Genomic DNA, 20,327 nt, shown 5'->3' with positions numbered 1-20,327 from the left:
ATAATCAAGAAAAAAGAATGGGAGTCAATATTTTTTTTTTTGCTGATGATCAGGAATCATTTATCATCAATTTTTCATTTATTTGTCGATATATCGCCTATTTGTTTATTCCATGTCTGTATCTGAAAAGTATTCTTTTCTTTAATTTTCATTGATTCCTGTTTTTTCGGTTTTGTTGTGGTTTTTTTTATTCGTTTCATGTCCGAAAATATTATTATTATTGGTAATAACAAAAGATCTATATCTGTTTGTTTCATCATTATATGTCATTATTATTTGAAATCAATTAATTGAAATTAATGATTCGACTGAAAATGATTGAATACGTTAAACGTCAATTGATGTAACGAAAATTTTATTGAACAAACTGAAAAGAATATTTTTCACACAAAACACATGGATAGAAAATGTTTCAAATCCAAAGTAAATTCTTCTTTGTTAATAAAGAAGAAGAATATAATGATTAAAAAATCCTTTATATTAATGAATATCATTGTTATTATAATAATTATTTTTCGCATCAAATAAATATTATGAATAACGGCGAAAATAAAACAATGGAAAGGAAACAAAAAAATGATAATCAACTGATAATAATGTGATAATTATACTGGTAATAACATGAATTATTCATTGAATGAATTCTTCCAGAAACCTTGAAATATTAGTTTTTTATTTTATGGGAAAATTTTGTTGCTGACATTTTTTTTCCGCACTGGATTCATTGCAGTTTGTTAACTGAATTTAAATCAACATTCGATAAAGAAATTTATTGATTTAATTTAAAATCATTATATCCAACGAGAAAAAAATCAGAAAATTTACAATAGCAAAAAAGTAAAAATAAAATCATATTTTATGATAGATGGAAAAATGTGATAATAATGGCGACCTTTTACAATGTAATTTGAAATTTCAAAACAGAATTCTTTGTCCCAATTTTGAGTTTTCAATTTTTTTTTGTTTCTAAGCAAATTTTTTCCAAAGAATGATGAAAATTGTGTATAAATTCTTCTTTTTTAAAAAAATTGTAAATGTTTTTCAACAAACTTTGTTCATTGTATTTGAATTTAGGTTTACCAACAATAACAACGATAACGACAGATGTTCTGATTATTACTTTATTATATTTTTTTCCATTTCCCCAAGCTTTTTTTGTTACTTTTTTTCTTTCTTCTTTTTATTTCATTCATTCAAGATGAAATTCTTGAAAAAGTATTAAAAACAATTTGAATTATTCTTGTTACATTTAACATATTACACTTTTTTTGCAAATCGATCCAATTTTATCACAGCTTGCACGCGATCCATACCGCAATACAATGCAAAGAAAAATGATGTTCCAATTTTAAGTTTTCCTTTTTTTCAAAGTTTGTATGAAAAAAAACAAACGAAACAATTTCAGACTAAGTAGAAAAGAATAATTATGAAAATTTTGTTTTCCATATTGATTTTATCTATATTACTCTAGATAACAGTTTTGAATGATAAAAATAACTTTAATGAAAATTGATTGAAATTTCGTTTTACAATCAATATTTGTTTGCATATGTAAATGATGAATAATCTGATTGGAAAAAAATCTATTCATTGAAATTATTTGATTACAATGGAAAAATGATCCAATACAATCAATTATGATCATAATTAATGAAACAATTTTCTATTCTTTTGGTCATCTTTGATTAAATTGGTTAAAGCCAAAAAAATCATTAAATGAATATTATTAACAAAATTAATAATATGTACGCGTGACTTTTCATCATCCATTTATTGTATGTATTTCTTTTTCTTTTTTTATATTTATGTAATGTCGATCCAACATGAAAGTCATTATATCGTTTGTGATGCTATGAACGCCATGTGCAAAACAAAAAAATACTCAGTGGGTTTTTTTACTATGCATCAAGCACGGTATGGATACCAATATTCTTTTTGTACATTCTGAATCGCGTCCCGAACACATACACACAAACACTTGCACGCATATAATTTGATTCTTTGCAACATTCATTTAGTTTGATGTTAGCAACTGATCCTGTATACGATGTTTGGCCGATCTGTCGTTTGGTTGGTTAGTTTAGATTGTGTAAACATTAAAGAACCCAAAAGCAAACGATAAACATTATTATTGAAAATCTGTTGTCAAAATAAATCTACTGTTGAAAATGTAATGAATTATCGCACAAATGCCTTCGGGCAGCGTGTGTTTAATAAAATTTATTATTATTAAAATGTAATGAAACTTTTTTTTTTTGTTGAGAATCAGCCAATTATCAAGTTTTTTTTTTGTTTAACAATGGTAAGGTGGAAATTTTTGGTAGTTGATGATTTTTACGAACAATTACCATTACACATTTAAAATTAATTGACATGATCATCATTATGAACACTGGTGGTAAAAATGAAACTTTTTTTTTCGAGGAAGTAAAGATTGTGTGATATAAGACAAATCAAGTGATTAAATAAATTCATTATTTTCTTTTCTTTTGGTGAAATTGTGAATGAATTTAATGTCATCTAATATAATCAACGATCAGATTTTTTAAATTGTTGTTTAATAATTTTACCGGATTCATCATGTTTTTCAGACATTGTTTGTAAATTAAATAAATTGATCGAAATTATTTGACAGTTAAAAAAAAGAAAAATTTTAAAATGTAAGTTTTTTCAGTTGATTTTTCTCCCTTTACTATCATTTATTCCTGACACATCATTTTATTGATTGATTGAAGAAAATCGATCAGTCGGTTTGATTAATCAAAAGAAATTTTTTTAAAAATATCCAATTCATTTGGTATTATCTCTGTAAAACCAATATTATAAACACCAACAATGAATGCATTGGAGTGAATGAACTAACAAATAATGATTAACAAAATAAAGAAATATAGGATCATCATTATATTTGTTCCGGTTATTATCAAGAATTGGTTGTTACGGTATTTATTGTGTTGTATACACGCCCAAACAATGGGATAATCGGATTTTGATTCTCATTTTCGATTGTGTCATAGACAACTAATCACTTGAATTTTCGTTATTATTTGTTGTTGTGAAGGTTCATGTTTGAAGCTGAATTCTTTTAGTTTATTTCGAATCATCTTTTGTTTTAACAAAAAAAAATTTACTTGTTACAATACATCAAAGTTCAACATGTTTTGTCACATGAGATTCAAAAAGGAAATCGATAATACTTTTTTCATTTGATGATGATGCAATCAAAATAAACCTATTAAATCAAATTGTTTCCAATAAAAATTGTCATCATTAATCGATTGAATTCAATTTCATTAATGAATTTATCTTGTCTCATATTTTATTGCATCATTTCATCATTATTAGGTTTTTGTTAAAAAAAAAGAATATAATTTATTAACATTGTACATTTTCTTATTCAAACAAAATGATTAAAATAGCATTAATATTTGATTATTATCATCATCAACATCATGATAATCGCAATACAAATATACAGGCATAATAAAGTTTCACGTTTGTCAACAACAACAAAAAAAAGGTGAAATCATTTCGAATGAAACATCAACAAAAAACAAAAGAAGTTCAGTTGAGAATTGAAATAATCGTTTGCACCCGAAGAATGGATAGGAAAAAAATAATGACAAATAGAGTTAGAGAAACAAAAACTCAAACTCTACACCAAAATATACAAGATGTTCATCATTCATTCATTACAAAGCTAAAAATCTTTTTTCAACATAGGAATTTTATTCGATTCTTGTATTTTGTTTTGTTTTGTTGTGTTGACAACGGGTAGTATAGTAAACTTTTGTAAACACCATAGGAACAATCGGTTTTTTATCTATTCATTCATATATCAGTTTAGAAAAAAAACATTGAAAATGTCGAAAACAAATAGAATCTATTGATCCATCTGAACACATATAAATCGAATCTGAAGGCTTTCTCACAAACATTATAGATAGTGATCGATTTCGGAATTCTAGATAACAGAACAAAACAACAGCAACAACAACAGCAGCATCAACAAAATTCATATCAATCAATTGATTCTTACATTTACTCAAAAAAAAAAAAAAACATAATAAATTATCGTATCTTGAAAGCATTCGATTCATTATATGTGTTTGTGTTTGCGTGGGTGTTTTAAAATGATACATTTTTTTTGTTGTTGATAATTTTCATTTCCGATCATTGTTCGTAATCATTCATTAATTCTATACAAAATTAATAATTCTTTCATTTTATGAATAGCTTCATCGTTTTCATTCATGATGTATATTTAAGAAAAAAAACCAAAAACTCATTCCATTCAAAAAGTTAAATTGATTGATGAATTTTTGGTTTATTTGTGACAGGATAGAATTTCAACATTATTTATAAATTTATACTGAAAATTCTGTAATATAACATCGATATGTTAGACATGAAAACAAGTGTTTTTTTTGTAACATTGAGAAATTGTGTTCATACAAAAAATGATTTTTTTCCAATTTTTTTTTGTAGCAATTTATATTCTTGCATTTTGTTTATCAAGAATTTTGTTTTTCACATTTTCATATATATTTTTTATCGAGCAATCAGGACATACAATTTTTTATATTCGTATTAAAATTATTCATTCATTTTTCCATATCATCATTATTTTGTCCACAATTCAAGTGAAAAATTTATTTGAATTCATTCAAAATTCATTTTACTTTTTCGCTCTACCTACCTACTCAGAATTCGGTCAAAACAAATTTTTAATTCAATCTTTTGCTTGGTTGACATTGTATTTTTCTGCCGGTAGTAAAAATGTAAAATTGATTTTGAAACAAAAAAAATGTAACATTGCAATCACAATGTTGACTAATAAATTATTATTTTCTTGGTTTTGTTCCCTCCAGTATTCGTTTCGTGATGTCGTCGTTGTTTTTTTTTGTGGATCAAATTTGAAAAAAATAACAAAATAAGCTTTTTTAGTGGAAAAAAAGTATACATTGCTTGTTAGTTTTTTGTTTAGTTGACGAAAAACTTTTTGTTGATCAGGTACGAAAATTGAAAAACAAATCAGTTTTCATGTAGAATTTTTTTTTCTATTTTACTTCTTTTATTCATTATCCATATGAACAAAATATAAAAGAGCCGAAAACCGTCAACATCATGCTTATAAAAAGCATTGTAATAATGTTCACTTGTATACAAAATGATTTGCATTTATTTTTTCATAGAATCAACCCGAAACATGAACAGATTTTTATACGAAAATTAAAAAAAAAAAATTTGGTTGACAAATTCTATGTACCCCGAAGTGTTGTTCATACTGCAGAAAAAAAGTGGCAATGAAATGAGATTAAAAAAATATGAACATCTCATTCATATTCATCTTTTCAAAATATGTAAAAAAATTATAACAATTCAAATCATATTATCTTTGACATCAATTCATTGACACCATCATCATTCATTATTGATGATAACAGGAAAAAACCATTGATTTTTTTGTCATTATTTTCATTTGTTTATCTCTTACCCTTTTGTTAAGACCAGTATCAAATATTTATTTTGAAAAGTTTTTTATGTAAAAACTTTTGTCAAAGTTTTGGATAGTTCTTTGTTTACAAGTTTTTTTTGTTTATATAAAGTATAGAATTTGCGGTTTTCTTTTTGTTCCAAATTCTTACTGTTCACCGAAATTCTCATTCAATATTTTCAACATCATTATTTGTCATCAATGAATAGAAAAAGTATTAAACAAATAACCCTCATAAACTTTGTCAGTATCTTTACATGAATAAATTACAAACACATCGCGTTCGAAAAATATTAGTTGTGAAGTGGCGAATATTCAATCAGTTTTGTATTTTTTTCAAAATATATAGGTTTTTCAATACACTTGTATCTAGGGAATCATTGATTCTTTATTTTATTTTTCATGAAAAAAATCACCCAGAATTATGAAGCATACAAAGTTTGATTGAAATTTCTACAATAAAAGGTTTACGATGAATCGACGATTACAAATTCATCTACACTGACTTATAAGTTTTCTAGGATTTTATGTCCATCCTTTAAAAAGTTTTAGAAATAAATAATTATGTAGCAAATCAAGGCATCAAACCCGGAGATTTTCGTGAAAATAATCTTATGAAAAGATCTCGAATATACAATACAATTGTAAAAAGTTTTTAACAAAAAAAAAATTCTTTGAACTAACGTAAATTCTAGGTCTTAGAATTGATACTCGAGAATGTTATTGATACAATGATCCTTCAAAAAGTCATTTCTTCATCATTTTTTCAATTAAGTAATCTGGATTTTAAATTGAGGGAAAGTATTTCAATCGAATATAATAATAATAAAAAAACAGAGTTTTAGTCATCAATAGATCTTTTCCTTAAAAAAATTTCTTGATACGTTTGTAATGTCAAGTGATTCGAAAGCAAACATTCATTTTTTTGCAGAAATTTTTTTACATATCTTTGAATTATGAAATATTATTTATGTAATAAAAAAATTTCTGGTCTTGAAAAAATTTGAAACAACAACAGATCCAAATCAACTTTCATTATCATCATCAAAATTGGTCAAATTATAAAAATTGTTTTTTTGTTTTCTATTTATTAGAATCAACAATTTTATTTTATATTATTATTATTATTATGAGAATACATTTAACATGTCAAATGCAATAAAGAATAATGATGTTCATAACGATTCTTGTTTTTGCAATAAGAGTTAATACTAACCATAATGATGCGTCAGACTAAGAACCGAAAAAAATTGCTTGATTAACAATGGATATAGATCATAAACAATTTGTTTGTTTCGTTTTGTTGTTCCAATGAGAATAGAATTTTGAAATAACAATGGTAATAACAAATAAATGAATTGTTTCTGGTTTATTTTCATTTTTTTCACTAATATCTCTGGTTTTGTCATAGACGCGCAACTATATAATATTATTATTACTATTTTTTGTTGTGAATTTCAGTTTTTATTATTGCTTGTTACATATGGTTTTTTTTTGGATGATAAATAGTCTGTATACTGGGTCGGTGATAGATATACGTAATACAGAATGTATACAGAATTTGAACAAAATGTCCACCCAAATAACAAATACACAAAAACGAATTAGAAAAAATAATTTTGTTTTAGTGTTTGTTGATAATAAAAAAAATCAAGTGTATGGATATGATTGATAAGAATATGCCGTATTCTAATGAAATGAATTGTTTTTTTCAATATATTTTTCATTTCAGAACAAAAGGAAATTATTCCAAAAATCATTCTATTTCTAGAAATAATCGATGATTATTATCATCAATCTATTCTGTACTTATATCATTATAAATGTTCAATCATCATTATTAACAAATGATCATCATGGATACGAATGGCGAACAAATCATACCGGACATCGATATCAATATAAATGAACAATCAATAGTAGCATCATCATATGCTAATGCATTATGGACACCTGGCTTTATGCATCAAACAAATGAAACAACTTATGTTTATATTGATAATCCACATGATATGATCGATCCATTTCATTCGAATCAAAATTTTATGGCTATAGTATTGACACATGCTATAACATTCATTGTTGGCGTTATTGGTAATTCTGTTGTGATTGCTACATGGGCTCGGGGTGGAAAAATTCGTTCACCTACTGCCACTTTTCTTGTATCATTAGCATGTGCCGATCTATTATTGCTCATCATATTTATGCCACTTGAAACATTAGAATATTTTGTTATAACATGGGATTATAATGGTCATATTTGTAAACTAAGCTCTTTCGTTGAATTACTTTCGGGTATGTCATCTATACTAAATCTAGTGGCAGTTTCCGTTGAAAGGTATTTATTTTTGTTCAAATAAACAACAAATAGCTTAACTTATTTTTTTGAAAAATAAATAAATTTCCATCATAAATCAAACATAGATTTTTGGTGATAGTATATCCAATTCATGCAAGACATTGGTGTACAGTAACAAAATCTCGCCGTAGCCTAATATTTGTCTGGATATTGGCCATTATATTTGCTGCGCCTCCTGTATTCAACAAAGTGAGTAAAATATATCTTTAAGGTCAATCCAAAAAAAAAGAAGGAAAGAAAATCATTCGAATTAAATCATTAATTTTTTTTGCTTTGATTATTGACAAATTTACAAAATTTAGAGCACATATTCAATGACCTATTACAATAATGAAACAGCCATAACAGCTTATTATTGTTTTGAAAAGAATGATAATTGGGCGATATATTTTGCCATTTATGAATTGTTAACATTATTTGTAATACCTGCATTGCTCATGATGTTCTGTTATTCACGTGTAATACGTGAATTATGGACTTCAACACGTGTGATTACAATATTGACAAGTGCTACTAATGGTTATCATCATCATCATCATCATCATCCTATTTCAGAAGCAACATCAAATCATATAATGCCAAATAATAAATCGGCCATTAGTGAAACACAATCAATAGGCGGAAGTTATCACAACAACAATGGTAATAGTTTAACTAACGGTAATACTAATGGACCGCGTAGTTATCTTGTACGTTGGTCAAATAAAAAAATGATTGAAATATCTGTTGTGAATTATGAATCTTAGTCACACACATGTATTTTCCTATATATAAGAAAAATGAATAAAATAATATTTGTCCTTTTCTCAAATCAAAACAGATTATGAGACTGAGGCTCATTTTTATTGTGCGTTCTTTTACTGTGTTTTTTACTGTGTTGTTTTTACTGCGTTTTTTTACTGTGGTTTTTTTTACTGTGTTTTATTTGTTTTTGCTTGTGTTGTGATCAATAATGGAAGTTTCGGCTACTAATTTGGAAAAAGCACGATCTAACATTGAAAAATTCGATGGCAAGAATTATCGAATATGGAAGTTTAAAATTGATTTACTGTTGGGTTCGCATTTCGACAGAGATATCATCACAACGTCTGTAATACCTGCAACATGGGACGAGAAAAAAATCATGAACGCCAAGAAGGCATTGAATGTAATAGTGCAAACGTGTGGTGATGAACCAATCGAATATATTATGAAATGCACAACTCCCTGTGATGCTCTAAATATTCTTAAAGAAAGATACGAAAATGTTGGTTTTTTATCCGTTTTGATGATTGGAAAGAAGTTGATGAATTTGAAAGGTAAAGTAGGTGAGATGGATAATTATGTCAAAGAAATGCGAAAATTATTTGAAGAATTGTCGTGGATTGGTATTGATGTGGATGAACATTATCGTGTACTTTTGTTATTGTTAAATTTGCCTGATGATATGCAACGTGTTTGGAATCAATTTGATACATCAGATAAGTCGAAATTGAGATGGAACGAGGTATCGGTTCGAATATGTGACGAAGAAAAAAGAGTTTATGGAGAAAAACCGGTTCATGAAAATTCATTAGCCGTTCGTTCATCTAGACAAGTTATGTGTTTTTATTGTAAAAATCCTGGGCACATCGAACGTTTTTGTTTCAAGAAGAAATATGATTTAGAACAATTGGAAGCGATGAAAGCTGCTAAATCAACAAAAACTGAAAAAATATGTATTTGTAATTGTGATGATGAAAATAAATTGAATTCACAGTATTTTTCTTTTCGTTGATTGATAAGAGAGAAGATCATGTTTTTATATTAGATTCTGGTGCTAGTAACCATTATGTATCATCAAAGATTCTATTTGGTAACCTAAAGGCTTGTCATGGTTTGGTTGAGTGTGCTAATGGTAGCACTGAATCTATCGTTGGTGAAGGAGAAGTCAATTTATATTGCGAATTTAATCAGAATATGGCCAAAGTAGTCTTAAAAGGTGCCAAGTTTGTGCCAAAATTGAAATTTAATCTTGTATCAATGAAAAGATTATGTGAAAGTGGATATATTTTGGTTGTCAAAGAAAATATTGTCAATATTTATAAGGACAATGTAATTGTTGCACGTGCTATATGGAAGGACAACCTGTATCGATTCCAAAATGCAAAAAACATGTGTTGTACAACGTTCGAATCAAACAATTCATGGCATCGTAAATTTGGACATCCAGGAACGGTCAGATCATCACAAATTTCAAAGGATTATGATATCAAGTTGTTGCCCGAGAAAAATTGTGAAGACTGTTTGATGAATAAACAAAAACAATTACCGTATCCACTTTCAGCTGGTAAAATTTGTGATCCTCTCGAATTGATTCACATGGATGTATGTATTTGTCCCTTGGGTTCGAATGGGGAAACATGTTATGTGGTATTTGTTGATGATTTTTCTAATTATGTTTCATCGTTTGCTTTGAAGAAAAAGTCTGATGTTTTTGAAGTGTTTAAGAAATATAAAGCGTATGTTGAACGACAAACGGGATACCAAATTAAAGCCATTCGTTCCGATAATGGTGGAGAATTTGTGTCCGCTTTATTTGATAATTATTTGATGGAAGAAGGTATAAGACATGAAAAATCTGTCCCTTATTGTCATCAACAAAATGGAAAAGCTGAACGTATGATTCAAAGTCTATCTTCAATGATCAGGACTTTATTGTCTCAATCAAGTGCACCGAAAGGTTTGTGGACAGAAGCATTGTTGAATGTTTCTTTTACGTATAATGTCATACCTAATTCGAATCAAAACAAATCACCGTTTGAATTATTGTTCGGAAATAAACGAGATCCTGGTGATTTACATGTTTTTGGGTCTATTGCTTATCATCATATACCGAGTGAACTAAGGTCAAAGTTCGATTTGACCAGTAAAAAATTTGTTTTTATGGGATATTCAGATTATCACAAAGCATATCGTTTGTATGATCCATTGGAGTCAAAAGTGATTTTTTCCAGAAATGTTCGTGTTCTTGATAATGTTTTTTACTGGAAAGAGAACAAAAACGAGAAATCGGATGAATCAGACAACCGTAATATTGACTGTTCGTTTGATACCGACTCTTCTGATGTTTTTATTGATGCCAACATTTCTTCTGATGATGGTAATAATCAGGTGGTCGGCGATAATGTTGATGAACAAGTTCGTCGATCAGAAAGAGAGAATCGTGGTGTACCACCTGATTATTATCAAGCTGGTTTGGTTCTCAAAAATGTAGTTCAAGTTCCGAAGACATATGATGAAGCTTTGAAGTCAGAACAATCATCTAAATGGAATGAAGCAATGGATGAAGAATTTGAATCGATATTAAAGAATGATGTCTATGAAGAAGTGTTGGAATCGGAAGTATGTGCTAAGAATATTGTCGGTAGCAGATACAATTTCAGCTTAAAAACGAATAAGGATGGGGAAATTGAACGTTATAAAGCTCGATTGATCTGTCAAGGTTTTAATCAAGTTAAAGATGTTGATTATCATGATGTCTATTCACCTGTTACGAATTTCACAACTATCCGATTAGTTTTGACATACGCGGCAGTTAACAATCTTAATGTGACACATTTGGATGTTAAAACCGCTTTTCTCAATGGTGAACTAAAAGAAAATATTTACGTTGAACCACCTAAACGACATAAAAAAGCGGGCATCATCTGGAAATTGAAGAAAAGTCTATATGGTCTCAAACAATCCTCAAGATGTTGGTCCGAAAAATTGAATGGTATCCTATCAGATTGTGGTTTTAATCGCAGCTTGAATGATAGATGCTTGTATATACATCCATCGAAATGTATCATATTGGTCGTTTATGTTGATGATATATTGTTATGTACAAAAGAAGATGGTGACATTCAATATGTAATGGAGTGTCTATCCCGTGATATAGAAGTCAAAAATCTAGGACCAGTTAGCCTTTTCTGTGGTTTAGAAATCAAAAAGGTGAAAAATTTCTACCGAATTTGCCAAAAGAAATATATTGTTGATTTAATCAAAGCATACGATTTGGAAGATGCACGAATATCGCAAACACCATTAGGTGATTTCAATATTGATATCAAAAGTGAACCATTTGATGTTGAATCGACACAAAAAATTATTGGAAGCCTACAATATTTGAGTAATAGAACAAGACCAGATATTGCTGCGAGTGTGAACGTCTTGTCTTCTAAAATGCATCAACCGACTAGGCACGTATGGGAATGTGCTAAAAACATTTTGCGATACCTGAAAGGAACACTGGACGTGGATTTAAGTTTGGGGCACCATAATAGTAATCATCTAATGATCTATACTGATGCAGATTTTGGTCAATCATTTTGCAGAAAATCAATTTCGGGCATTCTAATCCAATATTATGGTTCAACAATTGGCTGGATTAGCAAGAAACAAAGAATCGTGTCAATATCAACTGCTGAAGCTGAATATTATGCAATATCAATGGGAGTGGCTGAAGGATTATGGGTTTCGCGACTGATTTGTGATATCGAGAAAAAACAACCACAATTCCATATCAGATCTGATAATCAAAGTGCCATTCGTATCTTCAAAGATGGTCCTCAACGACATTCGAAACACATTGATATTCGCCGTGAATTTATCTTAGAAAATATTTTAAACAATCTTTGTAATATTTCATATATTCCTAGTGATCAACAGATTAGTGATTTTTTAACAAAACCCTTTAAGCAAAAAACAAAGAAACAATTATTTGAAAGAGTGTTTTGCTTTGGGGGGGATGTTGTGAATTATGAATCTTAGTCACACACATGTATTTTCCTATATATAAGAAAAATGAATAAAATAATATTTGTCCTTTTCTCAAATCAAAACAATATCTATCAATTGTGAACCATCATCGATTGTATCAAATTCATCCAATTCTAGTTCACGATCAATGAATCCTAATCCTATTGTTAATAATTTCAAAAATAATAATACAATTGTATTAAATGAAACAGAACTGATTGGAAATAAAGAATCAAATAATTCAATGATCAAAATTTTTCGATATATTTATAATATATTACAAAGAATAAAAATTATTAGCTGTGATAATCAGACAAAATCATTGAATGATGTGCCAAATGAACAGTCAAACAAATCAATACCATTATCGCCGTCACAACAGCTGCATCGGAATACATCACAATTTCAACATTTAGCGGCTCCATCAACCATAATAACTAATCATGGCCATAATGATAAAGAACAATCAGATCGACAAGAATCAGTAGATCGTCCCAATCAAAATATAGGATCAATATCACGAATTCATGAATGGTTTGGTAATCATCGAAAATTGAATAAACAACCATCTCAAATAGAGGAAAATACACCGACTTATTTGGGACATCATAATCAATCATCATCGATGATTGGTGTACCGGCTCCAACACCAACACCAATAGGAAATACATCTGAATACAATGCATCAACTGTTACCGATGTTCGTAATGCTCGAAGACAGGTATGTCATACGATATATAAATAAATACATAAAATTTTAGTCTTGAATTTCGTTTGTTAATATTTAATCAGCTATATTGTCAAGTGATCAAAATGTTATTATTCATTGTGATATTATTCCATGTTTGTTGGGGTCCACGACTTATATTCAACGTAATTAAATCGACTGGAATCGGTCAATTCGATAAATTTGCCTATAGTGCACGTGTTTATTTTTATCTATTGTCTTTCATACATTCAGCATTGAATCCATTCGTTTATGGTTTTATGTCTTCCAATTTTCGGTGAGATTTTTTTCCTAGAATTTGATAAATAAAAATGAAATTTAACTAAATTAACTAACTTAACTAAATTAAGTTTACGTTTCTTACGTTTATTATTCAACAAGACGAATGATGATGAATTCGTGTAGTCATCGCCGTCATCTAAAACAACGTACAGGTACATTAACACCAGTAAATAATTCATTAGCTGAAGCAATGGCAACAACATCTTGTTTACCAATGGCTCGTACCGGTACGACAACTGGATATAAAACAACCCAACAAGCACAATCATTTTCAACAGAAAATTCTCATTATAATTATAATTATTATCCGAATCAGCCATTGTCATCATCAATAAAACAAAATTCATATTCTGAAATTTCCGATTCATATGCCGAAGCAGAATTATCACAGACACCATCTACTGTTTGTAGTCATCGAATTTCTACATCAGTTGAATTTCGTAATTCATGCCATCATAATTGTCATCATTATCAAGAAAATAATAACATTAATAATGAAGATCCGGATTATAGTGAAGTTGAAATGGAAATTAATCAGATGATTGATCAGAAAAAACAGCAACAACAACAGCAAAATTCGTCGAATTTAATTGTTTCAAATTTGAAATATCCAAATCGATTGAAACGAATGTTATTCTCAATAAAATCATCTTCTACATCATCATCATCATCAAATGGTATCAGTATTGTTGGTGGCAGTTGTGGAGCTCGACGAACGACTATAACTACAACATCAACAATACCGGAACAAAATAGTCAAAATAGCAATAATGAGCAATTGAAAACAGCTAATATTGAACATCGTTCATTGCCATCATTATTTTTAAAACGACAAAAACATCATCATCATCATCAATATCATTCAAAACGTTTACATCAAATAAATCAAGAAAGTAATTTGATTAAATCTAAACAAATAAATAAGAATGATAAAAAAATATTAGCCAATTCTTGTCATTCATTATGTTCACATAATTCATCAAATATTGCAGCAACGAAATATGATCCAAAACAACAACAACAACAACGACAACGACAACAACGTAAAGGCCTAAAGAAAAGTAGCCCCTATTATTATGAACATTCATTTTAAACACAGATGTGAATGAATAGAATAAAATTTGAATTGAAAAAATAATAATAATCTGTCATCAACAGAAGTGTTGATCAATTTTACAACAATTGTGATGAACATACAACAAAAAAAAACTTTAATAATAAAATCCAATTGAATTTTTTTTTGTCAGAAAAAAAAATCCATTCATTTTTTTCAATTTGACTGATCCAATTGAAGATTAAAAAGGTATATTTTGTGTTTGTAAATTTTTTTTTATTTTTGAACAGAGAAAAAATAAAATGTTTAAAATCAAAAATAATGATAATAATAAAGATGCTGATAATGACAACCATTTTTTTTTGTGTTCACTTTTTTTTTCAAGATTTAGCAAGGAAAAGGAAAATGACCACCACTACTTTGTGGATGACCACCACACCAATGAATACAATTGATACAACTGTGATTGTGGGTGGGTGGAGGCAATCGAAAATGATGATAATGAAAAAAATTCCTATAGCTTATTATCTTTTCATTTTATATTGATTATAGATTATCTTTTCAACAAAAAAAAAAAATGAAAAATAAACTAAATTTATCTGAACTTGAACTCAAAATTTCACGCTTTCACTAATATGATCTATATAATTTTGGATATTTGTTCAAACAAAACAAAACAACAACAAAAAAAATCCTAAATATTTGACAAATGCAACTTGTTTCGTTCGTAATTTCATCATTATTTGTATTGTTTTGTTTTGTTTTTCATTGTTGTTTGGGCGTACAAAGTAACAATTTATTATTTGACCAATAATTGAATGAATGAAATTAAGGACAAAAAATATATCACCATCATTATAATGAAATACGATCGAAATTAAAAATCGTCACAAATCACAAATCAATCTTATTATAACCATATTTAAAATAGATTTAAAAGTAAACAATCAATTTTAAAATACCAACAACAACAACAACAGCATTTGATCGAATTAATTCTTTTAAAAGACTATCTTTTTTCTTTATTTGTTAAAATCTTATTGCCAAAAAAATAAATTGCGAAAATTGACAGAAAAATTCAGGTCGACAAAATGAATGAGAATCGAATGTAAAGAATGAATAATAAAGGACAAAAGAAATAAACATAGACAAAAAAAAAAATGAAAAGCACACAGGCGAAACTAATAAACACTTTCAATACGTAACACACACACGTACACTATAATTATACAACAAAAAAAAAAATGGATGTGGAAAACAAAATCAAAAGCTACCAGCTAAATCCATTGATGCTAAGATTTCAATTTTTGATTTTGATTTTATTTCTTTTTTTTTTTTTTTTTTGTACTTTTGAAAAGCGAACAAACAAAACAAAATCTATGTGTGTAAGTGCGTGTGTGAAATGATAATTTTTTTTTTGGAAATGACAAATCGTCAAAGTAAGTAAAAGATTCATTGAATCACTGATGTGTTTCATAATAATGAATTTGTAATGATGATAATAATAATAGTAGTCGCCCTGGTATCACATAGGTAGGTGATGATTATTATTGAATAATAACTTTACATCATCATCGTTGTAATGCTGCTAGTTTCATTTATCATTTTAGTTGATGCTTACCCCATTTTCTTTGAATGCCATTTTTTTATTGCCTATCATCATACATTCAGATGCGCTCCATCAGAACATGATCATGATCTACAGATACATGTTCGTTTTTGGATCACAATTTTTGATTTTAATTCAGATGTTTGTTATATGGATAGAAATGCAAAAGGTCAATGTTAATGCCATGAAAGTTTTTTTTTCTTTCCTTGATTTGATTTTTATTTGATTTTGGCTGTTTTTGTTCATTCATTTTTTTTTCTTTTCATCATTATTCAAAAATTAGTGATCAAAAATAAATCGGATTTGGTCAATTTTTTTTTCCTGAGAATACAATTGAATGAAGAAATAAAAATACAATTAAATTCCAACAAAAAAAAAGTGATTCAAATTTCCATCTCTCTATCACAATTTTATGCTATGGATAGAATTCCAAATGAAATGGAAAATCATTAAATGTTCGATTCATAAACGACAATAGTTGATTTTTTTTTTGTTAATCATGGGAAAATAAACTTTCAAATTATTTCCGTCTAAATTATTCGATATCGATTGTGAAAAATGTTATCGTTGATCGTAACAATATTTCACACGATGATTACAAATTAACACATTGTATTTAATGTATTGTGTGTGTGTTTGTAAGGTTAACACATAACATCACAATGTTATCGATGATAATGATAATGATCACTTTTTTTTATTTGTTGTAGTATATTTAGAATTTAGTAATTGAATTATACTTAGATTAATATAAATATGTGAACACTTGAGTTAAATAAAGCTAAGCGTAATTCGTATCAAATTTTACTCTGTCCAATAGGTTATGGGCCCCAGCTTTTAATACGTTTCTGCTGGTTATTTGTAATTGTTATTAAATTGTTATTAAATTGTTTTGTTTTTGGTTATTGATACGTATTACTTGTTATTATTGTTTTATCGTTGTTAATATTGTTTTACCGTTGTTAATATTGTTTTACTGTCGTTATTATTGTTTTGGTTATCGTTTTATTGTATTTATCGTTATGTCTTCAAATGAAAACGCTGTTATAAAGGTTTTAAAGTTGAGTAATGCGACCTATCGCCAATGGTACGATACATTGGTAGATGTTTTAGAGGCATTGGATTTAGATATGTATATTAATGAATTTAAATATGAAAATCGTTCGCTGGAAAATCCAATAACTGGTTTACAAAAGAGCAAAATTGCGAAAGTTCGTAATATTATAAAGCAGTCTTTGGGTAAAGAAGACTTGGAAAGTATTTTAGATTTGAAGAATCCTAAGGAAATGTTAGCGGAATTAGAAAGAAAATATCGTGGCCCTGGTGCCAAGTCAGCTTGGGAATTATTAAAGGATCTTGATTCGATCAAGTTTGATGGTTCTATACCGTGTTTGTTTTCCCAGTTACGTCAGTTGTATTCTGCTTTTGCTGATAAGAATATCAAGTTGCCGCATCATATTATTAATTCAAAAGTTCGTTCAGTTCTTCCTCCGGAATATTCAGATATGTGTACAATGTTGGACATTTATAATGGCGGACGTCTTGAGTCTGATTATATGTCAGATAAACAGTTTGAATCTGAATTATTACGTTTTGATAGAGAGAGAAATTTGGTCAAAACCGATGTACAATCAACTTCTTTGGCAGCTGTTTCGTCTCCGTCTTTACCAGAAATTTCATCAACTACTTTGGCAGCTGCAACTTCCAAGAAACGTTTTAATGGAATTTGTCATTATTGTGGTATTCAAGGTCACATAGAACGTTTTTGTCATAAGAAAAATCGTTCTAACCGTTTTATTAGTAATCAAAGTGTTAATCGTTTTAATGGCAATAATGGTGATAATTATTCTAGTAAGAATGAAGCAGTGACTTTAAGTACTGTTGTTCGTTCACCAAACCCGTTTGTGAATCCTCAGTTATCTAAGGTCTTGCCTTCTGGATCGTTGTCATTGGTCTCAGCTTCTTCTGTTAAATTTTTGGCCGATTGTGGTGCGTCTTATCATATTGTTAATGATCGTTCGTTGCTGACCAATATACGTAATACCAATGGTTCAATCCGAACTTTAAGTGGTGAAATTGTTAATCCAGAACAGGGCGACATGTCTTGTCATTTGTTTAATGGTCAAAAGTGGATTCCTATGGTTATCAAGGATGTGTTTTATGTTGCTGATCAACCGTTTAATCTTATTGCTATCGGTAAAATTTGTAACAATGATGGTTTTAGTCAATGTTTGAATAAGAATGGCATGATTGTTTATCGTTATCGTAAACCTATTTTGATTGGCAATTGGAGTAATGATTACGTTAATCTTATTGAGTTGCTTATTCGTGTAAATGGTTCGTCTACCGGTATTGTTAGTGCGGTTGCTAGTGCTGCTGCTGTTAATTCGTTGTCGTGTTGGCATGAACGTTTTGGGCATTTCTCTGTTAAATCTATTGCTAAAATGGTTCGTCAACAATGTGTTACTGGCATTCCTTTACGTCTTAAAGATGATATTGATTTCTGTAGTTCTTGTTGTCTTGGTAAAACTACGGATGTTTCTCATCATTTAGAGAATGATGTTGATCATATTAAACCGGGTTTCAAGTTGCATCTCGATATTGGTGGTTATTTGGATCCGTCAATTCATGGTAATAAATATTTTCTTTTGGCGGTCGATCATAATTCTCGTTATATGAAAGTGGCTTTTATGAAGAGTCGAGATCAGACGCTCGAGAAATTTAAACGTATTGTTAATGAAGTTAAAATGGAAATTGGTGTAGATGTTTTATGTATTCGTACTGATATGGGAACAGAATTTTGTTCAAATTCTTTTAAAAGATATTTGGAAGAACGTGGAATTATTCATGAAAAGGCAACTGTAGCTACTCCTCAGCAAAATGGAAGATGTGAACGCGCTATGCGCACGTTAATGAATCATTCGGTCTCGTTATTATCGTCTACAGATCTGCCACGTAATTTATGGGATGAAGCGGTTAATTGTACTGCTTATTTGTTTAACCGTGTGTTGAATTCACGAAATGTTATTCCCTATCAACAATATTTTGGTCGCAAACCCGATGTTTCAAATCTGAGAATTTTTGGATCGGGGGAGAAGCATTGGTCAAGGATCGTCATAGTAAATTTGATCCAAAAACTAAGTTTGTTAGGATGGTTGGCTATCAAGGTGAATCTATTTATCGCGTGTTTGTACCATCTACTCGTCGTATTGAATTATGTTCTTCAGTTATATTTAATGAAAAGCCTAAATGTTCTTTTGATGTCAGATCAAATGTAAATGAATCATCGAATGTCATCAATGATGCTGATAATTTTATTTCTGTCAGTGAGTCATCTGAGGGTGGCATCGATGTTAACAATGAAAATCGTCGTGGACCTGGTCGTCCTGTTGGATCGCGAAATCGTTTGTATCAACGTGATGAAGAACGAATTGCTTCTTTACGTCAATTGCCTAGTCGTTCTTTTGTTGGTGTTGGTGTTCTAAGTAAAGTCATACAAAGTCATACAAACAATAATTTATTTCGTAATCGTGATTCAATTTTACGAAATGTTTGTGTTTCAAGTTTTTGTAAAGTATGACTTAATTCTAAATAGGGGGGAGTGTTGTAGTATATTTAGAATTTAGTAATTGAATTATACTTAGATTAATATAAATATGTGAACACTTGAGTTAAATAAAGCTAAGCGTAATTCGTATCAAATTTTACTCTGTCCAATATTATTCAATGAATTAATTTCATTCTTTTTTTTGTTTGCTATAATTATTATTTTCAAACACCAGATTGATCGTAAATTATCTTGTATTCGTTCAATTAAAATTCATTTCAGATTGTGTTTTTTCATAAAAAATATTTATTGGAAAATAGATCGAACTATTCTATTGTTTATATAGTTGAATAGATTGTAATTATCGTAAAAAACAATCTATTTTTTATGGAGATCAATCGATTTTAATTAATTTCATGTACTTTTTTTCCTATATGAATAATAAAAATAATTAATAATCAGTTTGGTTCGATTATCTCTATTTTTTCATC

At 28.7% G+C, this 20,327-nt stretch overlaps 2 protein-coding genes across 3 annotated transcripts; both read left to right on the top strand.

Annotated features, from left to right (window-relative positions):
* Positions 1-1,886: 1,886 nt before the first annotated feature.
* Positions 1,887-9,041, top strand: LOC113790194 (galanin receptor type 1-like). The gene is made up of 4 exons (XM_027339829.2): positions 1,887-2,660; positions 7,230-7,835; positions 7,922-8,045; positions 8,159-9,041. Exons 2-4 carry the CDS (start codon positions 7,345-7,347, stop codon positions 8,600-8,602), a joined length of 1,059 nt encoding a protein of 352 aa, XP_027195630.2. The 5' UTR covers positions 1,887-2,660; positions 7,230-7,344; the 3' UTR covers positions 8,603-9,041.
* Positions 9,042-12,765: 3,724 nt separating this feature from the next.
* Positions 12,766-15,277, top strand: LOC142645126 (uncharacterized). Of its 2 annotated transcripts, XM_075820546.1 has the most exons (5): positions 12,766-13,338; positions 13,410-13,621; positions 13,726-14,929; positions 15,066-15,152; positions 15,233-15,277. In XM_075820546.1, exons 1-3 carry the CDS (start codon positions 12,766-12,768, stop codon positions 14,717-14,719), a joined length of 1,779 nt encoding a protein of 592 aa, XP_075676661.1. In that variant the 3' UTR covers positions 14,720-14,929; positions 15,066-15,152; positions 15,233-15,277. The 2 variants fall into 2 exon arrangements, with proteins under 2 accessions (XP_075676661.1, XP_075676660.1); XM_075820545.1 differs by lacking the exon at positions 15,233-15,277 and having other exon boundaries at positions 15,066-15,203.
* The last annotated feature ends 5,050 nt before the right edge of the window (positions 15,278-20,327 follow it).

Source organism: Dermatophagoides pteronyssinus, unplaced genomic scaffold (assembly GCF_027571235.1).
Source record: "Dermatophagoides pteronyssinus isolate colony J.1.1.1.1 unplaced genomic scaffold, Derpt_VIB-CSIC_2022.12 sq0007, whole genome shotgun sequence".
Classification (NCBI taxonomy): Eukaryota; Metazoa; Arthropoda; class Arachnida; order Sarcoptiformes; family Pyroglyphidae; genus Dermatophagoides; species Dermatophagoides pteronyssinus.
This window is presented reverse-complemented; position numbering and strand designations above follow the sequence as displayed.

Excerpts from the sequence above, each read along its gene's own strand:
- LOC142645126 (XM_075820546.1), top strand. The coding sequence starts at position 12,766 with ATGAATCCTAATCCTATTGTTAATAATTTCAAAAATAATAATACAATT. Across the intron at positions 13,339-13,409 it reads TTCGTAATGCTCGAAGACAG|CTATATTGTCAAGTGATCAA; the intron begins GTATGTCATACG and ends ATATTTAATCAG. Across the intron at positions 13,622-13,725 it reads TTTATGTCTTCCAATTTTCG|ACGAATGATGATGAATTCGT; the intron begins GTGAGATTTTTT and ends TTATTCAACAAG.
- LOC113790194 (XM_027339829.2), top strand. The coding sequence starts at position 7,345 with ATGATCATCATGGATACGAATGGCGAACAAATCATACCGGACATCGAT. Across the intron at positions 7,836-7,921 it reads GTGGCAGTTTCCGTTGAAAG|ATTTTTGGTGATAGTATATC; the intron begins GTATTTATTTTT and ends AATCAAACATAG. Across the intron at positions 8,046-8,158 it reads CGCCTCCTGTATTCAACAAA|AGCACATATTCAATGACCTA; the intron begins GTGAGTAAAATA and ends TACAAAATTTAG.